The 8967-nt window shown below is 45.4% G+C and overlaps 1 protein-coding gene across 3 annotated transcripts in view; it reads left to right on the top strand.

The window, feature by feature from the left end:
• The first annotated feature begins 263 nt into the window (after nt 1–263).
• The window catches only part of baiap3 (BAI1 associated protein 3), a 31835-nt gene continuing 23131 nt past the window's right edge, over nt 264–8967 (top strand). For 2 of the 3 annotated variants that reach the window (XR_004786044.2, XM_035616210.2), the window contains exons 1-2: nt 264–727; nt 7665–7813. Coding sequence is in view for 2 of the 3 variants with exons in the window: in XM_035616210.2 (XP_035472103.2) it covers nt 7674–7813 (140 nt within the window). In the remaining variant the exon portion in view is untranslated. Of the gene's footprint in view, nt 728–997; nt 1027–7664; nt 7814–8967 lie in introns of all 3 variants that reach the window. The other variant, XM_035616211.2, reaches the window with a different exon arrangement.

Here is an 8967-nt window from a genome sequence, read left to right as displayed (position 1 = left end):
AATATCTGTCAATCACCCTGAATCCATGCTCCAATGCTTACAGTGTTTATTGTCTATTTTATTATAAATGAGAGCACCATTTACAAAATGAACTTCATGCTGTATTAAAGAAGACCTGCAACTACAGATTGAGACCCTGAACTCATCAGGGAAATGTTTGCTGACGTTATAAATTAAGTGATAATTAGGGTCATCTTCTCATAGACTTCTATAGAAACCAGTGGAGTCGCCCTCTGCTGGTCATTCCAGAGAATACAGGCACTTCAGCATTGGCTTTATTTTCCGGACCCGGAGACTGCATCCATCAATTTATTTTCCCAGCTGCCTGTTGCACACAATCCGACACAAACACACCGTCTTGGGGCCGTAGCGGGTCAACTCGCAGTGGCGAGATTTCCGACAGTGGTCGACGGCCCTGAAGTCTCGATGCACTTCCCATGACCATATTTGGGCGGGCGTCTGTGGCGCGCGAGCCCCACACCGACTGGTGGCGGGGGGGGGGAGAAAGAAGAGAAGAAAAAGATCGTTTGTCTGTTTGTCTTTCACCAGAGGGGGAAAGAACATCCAAACGCAGTGAGTCACAAAAGTTTTTGTGCGCCTCACGTTCCGAGAAGAACAACTGCTTCCTGCTGGCGCGAGCGACGCCGCACATTCCCGGAGAGTCAGTGGCACGCGCAGCGGCGGCAGCGACCAGCCTCCACACCGGGGACCTGCTCCTGACACTCAGGTGAGCGGAGCGCTCACACACTCCCTTTTTCCAATTCAACGTCACGAGAAAAAATTGCCTCTGTACGCCTTTTGGATGATTAAAGCAATCTTTTGAACCATGTTTTTTTTTTAAATTATTATTATTATTTTATTTTTTTTAATGCGTCAGCTGCACAGACTCGTGCTGTCTTTGTGCAGGCTGGTTCATTTGCACCTGTTGATCTCACAGGAGTTAGAAAAAATAATTAGAATTTAAGCCCTTTGTTTTTGTTTTTTTGTTTTTTTCAAGGAATCTTCTAAAGTTCTGCTGTTGCCCAGGTGATATGAAAGAATGTGTGTGAGTGACATGTGATGGATCCCGTGAGGCGGGGCTTTCGACCTAAGGGACCGGACCCGGTCCACTTGTTGTGAGAGGGAAATCTGCATCCATGCTACACGATGCTGTTGGATAGCTGTAGCATCTATAAACATCCACAACAGGATGCCGGAAACCTGATCGGCAGCTTAAGTTTGTCTCTGAGTGGAGATCCATCTGGGTGAAATGTTGCACAATCTTGGCTTTACTGAAAACTCCCAACAGGTGGACAAGGTTGCATGGGATTCTGCTTTATTGTTGTTGTTTTCAACCATATTTGTGTGTTTTTGTATGTGCTCACACACACACACACACACACACACACACACACGCGCGCCTTTGCAACGCAGCAGCATCACATCAGACAAAGATGAAGCATCATCAAATTTGGCTTTTTTTTTCTTTTCTTTTTTACACATGAGCCTGTTTGCAAACATTTCAAAATGAACTCTTTGAAACGTTTGCAAACTCGCATTTGAAGCGGTGCCATACAGATTTTCCTACAATAAGTCTCATATTTCTCTGAGAAAAGAAAAGAGGGTTGAGAGCTTTTGATCATTATTTAATTTTAACCCCTTTTGCAGCGGACACACAGATCGTGCTGAGCTTTATACTGTGTGTGTGTGTGTGTGTGTGTGTGTGTGTGTGTGTGTGTGTGTGTGTGTGTGTGTGTGTGTGTGTGTAAATCAATTTTATGCATTGGGAGATGCCTGTGGAGCTCTCTCTCTCTCACTCACTCACTCACTCACTCACTCACACACACACACACACACACACACACACACACACACACACACAGACACACCCACTTCATCTAGAGCCATCTTTTACCCCAGTGATAGCAACAGCAATTGCAAACCTGTAATTTACTTGCATTTTTTTTTTATATTGACAGTGGTCAGATGTGCAGCAGATTAAAAGGGGAGTAAAAACAAAAACAAAAAAAAAATCACATTCTATAGTTCATCAACTGCATTTAGCTGCAGTCAAACAGAAAAAGGAACAATTCTAACATATCTGAATGTGTAATTCACGGAAACAATCTTTGCCTGTTCGCTTGATGGTCGAAATGATGTGCGGCCCTCTCTCCTTTTGTGAAGAAGCTGGCGTGTGGAGGTCGTAACTCCACTCTAGAATAATTATTTTGAGTCCATTAGTCATTAATTAATCATCACCTCCTATTATTATACGGTGGATCAAACCTGTCTATTGAAAAAAAAAAAAAAGAGAGAAAAAGCTGCCTCCCCAGAGTTTTCCCCCTGCTGCACAGTCAAAGAGACGAAGAGTTCTGTTCGGAAGTATGCAATTAATTATAGCATGACTTCAGAGCGTCACTTGTATTGTTGTCTTGTAAATTCGGATTGTTTTTTTGTCTTTTTTGTCTTTTTACTATGGATGTGGCATTATTGCCTCCGCGTGGAGACCGAGTGGCTGCTATTTTTGACCGCAGCGTTGGCTGCTGGAGTGAGTGTTTTTCAGGGTGACAAAGGATGTATTATCTGTGGCTTGATGAGCAAAGATGTGCGCCATTGTTTAAGTTTCTGTGCGCGCGCGGCTCTCGGTGATTTCCCCTCCTCGGCTGTGGCGCAGACGCCCTTTGCAAAAGCTCACACAGCTCGTCAATTCCTGGGATTTTTTTTTTCTCTCTCTGGCAATCAGTTTCCGAGTCAAAGTGCCCGTCATGTGCCCTGACAACACCGACTCCGGGAGATTTCGGGAGGAGACGGCAACAGATGCACTGTTTCTTTTGCTGGATTATAGATTTTGCGTTATCGTCAGGTGCATAGGTCACAGCAATGTCTACCCCCCTTTTTTCTCCCGTCTGCATCAAATCCACTGGAAAGCCTGTTAAAGATTTGACTCAGAAAGTGACAGTCTGGTCCATTAAGTCTATAAATCCCTAAACGACCACTCACATAATCACATCGATGGCCACTGATGAGGCTTTTGGCGCCGTCTTAAATGTCATAGTTTTTATCATAAGTGAGACTAGAGCAATAATCTGCTTTGGAGTTATGGTTTAAATGTATATCTGATGTGGTTAAATGAAGTTGGAGTGTGTGTGTGTGGGGGGGTCATAATGTGCATTTGATTCAATTACATTACTGTCAATATCATCTTAGGAGGAGATGGTTAATATTTCCCCTTTTCATTTTGGAGACTCGGGGGGAATGTAATAAATTAAATGCATGCTCCTAATTACATAGATTTCTTTCTCAAGACAAAGAAACAGAAGCCATTCTCTCTCTGTCTCTTCCCCTCTATCCTCTCTGTCTCTCTCTCTCTCTCTCTCTCTCTCTCTCTCTCTCTCTCTCTCTCGGTCCCAGCCCCTTTGAAACACTCCCCACTCTAAAGGATGAAGCTCTTTTCACGCTCAGACAGACACTTAGGGGAAGAGCTAAACAACAAAAGACTAATGACCGAGAAAGGTGGGTTTTTTGCAAAACCGCCCAAAGACTAATCTCGAGTCCGTTTGAAGCTGCCAATGAGCGGCCGCTGCAGAACACAGTGTAAACCTGGCTACGTGATCGACCCGCCTTCTGTCCGATGCATACTTTGGAGACGTCAAAACGGGAAAGGAATGCAGGAACGTCACTTGATTCTTGAAAATGATCCATGACTCTGAGCTGATGTGACGTGACATTGGTAGACTGAGATACAATATAGGGGGAGGGATTATTTTGCATGCACGTGGACCGTCTGTATGGCGGTTAAGCGACCAGACTGTGGCCTGCATGTGTTGATGTATTGCTCCTCATGTTTGGCTGCGTTAAGGCGAACGCATTATAACATCAACGGTCCCCTTTTTATCTCTTTTTTTTTCACCAGCCATTGTAGAATTCCATTTACCTGTATTTACCAGCTCCTTTTTCCGTCTGCCGTTACCATAGAGACACTCCATTTCTATCAGCAAGGCGGCTTAGGCTGCCGGGCTCATCGGCTCTCACAGGAGAGAGACACTGGCGAGCGAGTGTTTCCCTGGCACGACTTTGACACCAATGTAGCGAAAAAGGCATTTACTTGGCTTTGACAGGGTTTCCTTGGCAGCCGGGCGCCCCGCCGCCGGTGGCACGTCGACCCGTTTTGCCACTGTGGGGTTGACGGCTGAGACAGAGTGAAATCCGGTTGGGAGCGATCCACTCCTGTAATTGAAATGAGTTCACCTGGGAGACAGCTGCTCTGCGGTGCCTGTTAGCTGTCACCCGTCGAATGCTTACCAGCCTGCATGTAGCGGATGTGATGTGATGCTCGAGCAGTGTGTGTGTGTGTGTGTGTGTGTGTGTGTGTGTGTCTCACCATAGTTCGAAGTTATAAAACATTTCCCCCCTGTTTTAGCACAGCAACGGAACGTGCCTCGGGTATTTCTGCAGCTCCTAAAGATGTCATGTCAGTAAAACAGAAGTCACGCAGTGGAACATAAAGAGTTGAACAATTTCTCACCTCACAATCACGAAGCCTGTGATGTTCAGAGGCAAGATGCACATGAATGCAATTTTTGTGGTTTCTCAGCACCCGAACAGGACTTTAAATCTATACAATGGATGCACAGTAACTGTCTAATGGTGAAAATATTGAATTCTAAACTTAAAACGGTGTCACCGGCTTTGGTTTATGTAGAAACCAGAGACTGTATATATGTAAAGATGGACGTCGCATATCCACTTCCTCCCGTGCAAAAATTAATGCGGCTGCCGCCATGTTGCGCTTTTGACATAGTTTTGAGCCAGAGTCTGTTTTCGGAGTGTAGGTCAGATATAGTAGTAAATGTATATATATATCCATGATACATATGAATGTAGGTTCACAACCCTACGGTTGATGAACCATCAATAAATAAATCATGGATAGAAAAATGATGAATCTTAGAGAGTCTTAGTTAAACCTAGTACATTATTATTGTAATATAAATCAGTGTAGAATGGATCACAACCTATGACAACCATTTGGCTTTAGCTGAATATTTATACACACCTTATGATTGAAAACAGTGGCACTATATCTGTCACGTTGGGAAAATATAGGAAATCACTATGTGAAGTGGAAACAGAGGGAAATTCCAACGGTTGCTCGCTGGTGGCGCGCTGCAAAAGACCCTTTGATTATATCTTTCACGGAACGAGTATCGACACTTCAGTCTCCTCGAGTGAAGTGTGGACACTCCAAATGGATAGCAGATGTCAGCCTCCTGGATCGATGGCATACATATACCGTCCTTTGGCTCAGCCAGTGGAGCAACTCCTACCCATGAATTTCTGGCATCTTCGTCCGAGCTGGAAAGCCGAACTGTGTGCCGCGCTGACTGACAGCAGTCACACCCGCCAATATGGTTCCCCTTTTTCTACATCCGTTCGGTGTAATCACTATGATTTCGAAACAGCCAACCTTGAGTGTCGTCTTCAAATTGAAGAGAAAAAGCTGAGAATCTCTTTCCGCCAGCCCGCGGAGCTAATTGTCCTCAGCTACGGTTACTTTTTTTTAAAGCAAGAGTGACTATTGTGTCCTCTGCTGGTTTTTGAAAAGTCTGAACAAGGCCCCCAGCCCACGGTTCATCGCTTCCCATTCACACAGATGTAAAGACATTGGCTGTCAAGGGTTGAAAAGGGCGTCTGACTGTCTGCGTCTGTCTGACGGTCCTCTGAAGCAACTTCTCCGTCAATCAAACCCTCTCTCTTGTGTCCTCGTCAGTCCTTTATCCCTACGAGCAGGGATGAAAGTCATGAGCGTCAAGCTTCACCCCCCCCCCAGTTGCTAGGCAGATGTGTGAGCTGTAGAATTCACTGTCATTTATGTGATTAATAACCTTGCAATCAGTTTGGTTTTTTTTCACTTGAAATAATTGGTCCTTCTTCCACAGTGTCTTGAAATGCACTTGAAACTGATAAATGTATTCTGTGACAGTGAGGACTTAGTGACTGGCTTCAATATCCAACCGCAGGTATTTATAGACGCCCAACCTTCTGTCAAGATTCAAAGGATTAACTCCCAATAATGGGCGTATATAGGAGGTACATAATGAATTCATGAAAGAGGCGTTGACATAAAAAAATAATAGCACTAATTATGTGGCTCTGAAGTTAGTCACGTGAAAGGCAGAATATTTCAATTTTCTCCTTACACAAAACAGAATGACAGGTTGTGAGTGAGAAGCTGCCATACGTTAAAATTTGCCAGAAAATAATTATTTAATGTTGAATATATGTATATGCCTGTATTCCTTTTTTCCTCAATCACGTTCTGTTTTTAATATTTCTGGTTAATACTATTTAAAACTGATAATTTCCCATGTCATACATTCATTTATGACGGATTTTAGGCACAGGGGATTCAGGAAAAATCATCTTGCTAAGCCAACCGACTGTACAGAAGTGAATGAGGCTTCACTCCTCCGATCCGACCATCTGCAAGAAAGCGTACGTGTTTTCCGAAAAATGTTGAAGCATTTCTTACGGTAGACCGCTGTATGGTACACCCACCAGTGTCATTTTTCATTGTCTACATGAACTAAATGCACAGTGGTCGGGCGACGCCGATTGCCGCTGAGCGCGTCATGTCAACGCCCAAACATCTCAGCGGAGGTGATCTTCTGCTTTGCGGCTTCAACTGTTTTTGATTGTACCGTTTGTCGAAGAAAAAAACAAAAAACACATTCACGTCCAACCAACCCCACAATTAAAACCGCAGTTTCCAGTTTCCCTGTTGGAAACTCACCGGCTCCACTGAATGATCCTAATTATCTCCGCCCAAGACGGTTACGTGATAAGTTTGGTTTGTTTGTTTGTTTGTTTGTTTGTTAGCAGGAGGACTCAAAAAGTCAAGGACGGATTTACGTGAATTCTTTTAGGTCTTTGGGCATGGCAATAGGCGACAGGTGGTATCCGGTGAAAAAGCGTGTAGGCTGGGCGTTGCTCAGCCTCGGCAGAGGTCTGCGCTCTCGTGACGTGGTGCGCCATGGCAGCTTACGTGGCAAGTTACATCTTTATTGTGGAAGAGGAGGAAAGTGTAAATATTTGATCCTCGATCATGTGACCTTTGTTGCACACGTACGCACAAGTTGTTACTCTCTTCATTATTTGACTAAATTCCCTGTAAACCTCGCAACTGAAATTAGCCATCTGTAAAACTCTCACATCTAAGCGTAGCGTCTACTTAGCTCTATTGTCTGGCTTCTTTATTTTTAATGATATGTGATATGTGACATTGCTCCTGTGGAGGTCTTATGGCTCCGAGCTCGCCGCGGCTCCTCGATTTGCATATTTTGTACAAAGTGTGGTCCCATAAATAAAGGTCGAGTGACTACGAACTGACCGAACTAAAAGGGGGAAGATAAATTGCAAACCTTTGGGGCATCAGCCAGACAGACCTAGAGCACACCTTCCGCCGAGGAAGGGTATAATTACGTGGAGAGAGAGCGAGGGGGTGATTAGGCAGCTGATCCGACCACAAGAAACCCCCTGAACCGGCGGTGTTTCTACAAACAACCAGTTACATGAATATGATCCCACCGATGATGGTGATGACTCCTTCACGCCGGAACCCTGCCGATCATTGTTCCCGCGGCTGGCGTGTTCGTCAACCTGATGTTTGCTCTCTGTGTCCGCAGTGAGACATCATGACAACGCTGCTGGACCTGAAGAGCAGCGTGCTGCGGCAGGTGCAGAGGAGCCAGTCGCTGAGGGGCCGGAGGGAGCCGCCGCCGCCGCCCAGCCCCGGCAGCCCCCTCACGCACTGTCCCGGACCCTTGGCTCGCGGGTGAGTCACTGGGGGGCATCACTTGTGTACTTATACCTGTCGCTGAGTACAGTCACTGGGATCTGGCCGCAACAAGGTTTTTTTTTCGGTGGGGAATTTGCTGAACATTCGTCGCTTGCAGCTTTTTCATTTTGCATAGCGAGTCATGGTTTTGCCGAGGTTTCATGTCTGTAAATTCTCTGCTGTTGTTCACTGATGAAAATGTCGCGCAACTGAAGATGAAGGTTGTCAACGTCAATGCCCGAGTGACAAAGGAGTTTGCGCGTGCTCACGCGAGTAAACACAAATGATGGATGAGCGCAACGCGTTTTAGGTCTGAACGGACCGTTACACAGTGGGCAGGCACACACACCCGTTGCATAACGTGTCCCCCAGCAAGTTACAGACATGACACCCATTTGGTTTGTTTTTCGCGTAGGCTGTCAGTGGTAGCGCCCACATTCATCAAATTACACCTTTTTTTGCATCCAACGTAGTTGGTTTCTCTGGTTCGTGTCCCAGCAAGTGAACAATATCTCATCGTAGAGAACAGGGGGATTCCCCAATAGTCAGTCTCGCCTCCATATTGACGCTTGGCGTCGAGCGCGCTTCGAAAAGTTGAACTTTGCTCAACCGCCGTCGCACACGACGCAAGCTGAGCCGAGCAACAGAAGCACAGTGCGGTTCAGCAATGCGTAGTGTCTCCAGCACACAACACCAGTTTCTCCGTGACTTCATTTCTAGCCACAGTTGTTATTGAGTTGAGTGCTGCCATTAAGGATAATTAAGCTTCAATACATTTATTTTTTTTTTTTTAAATTGCACTGAGGGTAGCTCAGAATTATGACAGCTTGTCAAAAACTGGCAGCAAAGGCTCATAGAGCAATAATTCTTGCCGTGTTATTAATTTATTTTCCGTCCTGCTTAAGCTACAGATCACTTCTTGTCACCAGTGTTTTAATGTGGCTGGCTTTTGTTCCACAGTGACTTGCTGTGAGGAGGCCGTGCCCCCCCCCCCAAGGACACATCACTCTCGCTATTACATGCACAGTCAGGCTCTGAGGGGATCACAAATGCTGCGTACTTGTATATCAGTTTACACCGCATGGTTTTCACGTCCAAACGTCTCCTTCAGCGTGGGTTGCACAAGAGCACTGCGAAATTCTGTTTCTTTA

This window comes from Scophthalmus maximus, chromosome 17 (genome assembly GCF_022379125.1).
Source record: "Scophthalmus maximus strain ysfricsl-2021 chromosome 17, ASM2237912v1, whole genome shotgun sequence".
Classification (NCBI taxonomy): domain Eukaryota; kingdom Metazoa; phylum Chordata; class Actinopteri; order Pleuronectiformes; family Scophthalmidae; genus Scophthalmus; species Scophthalmus maximus.
This window is presented reverse-complemented; position numbering and strand designations above follow the sequence as displayed.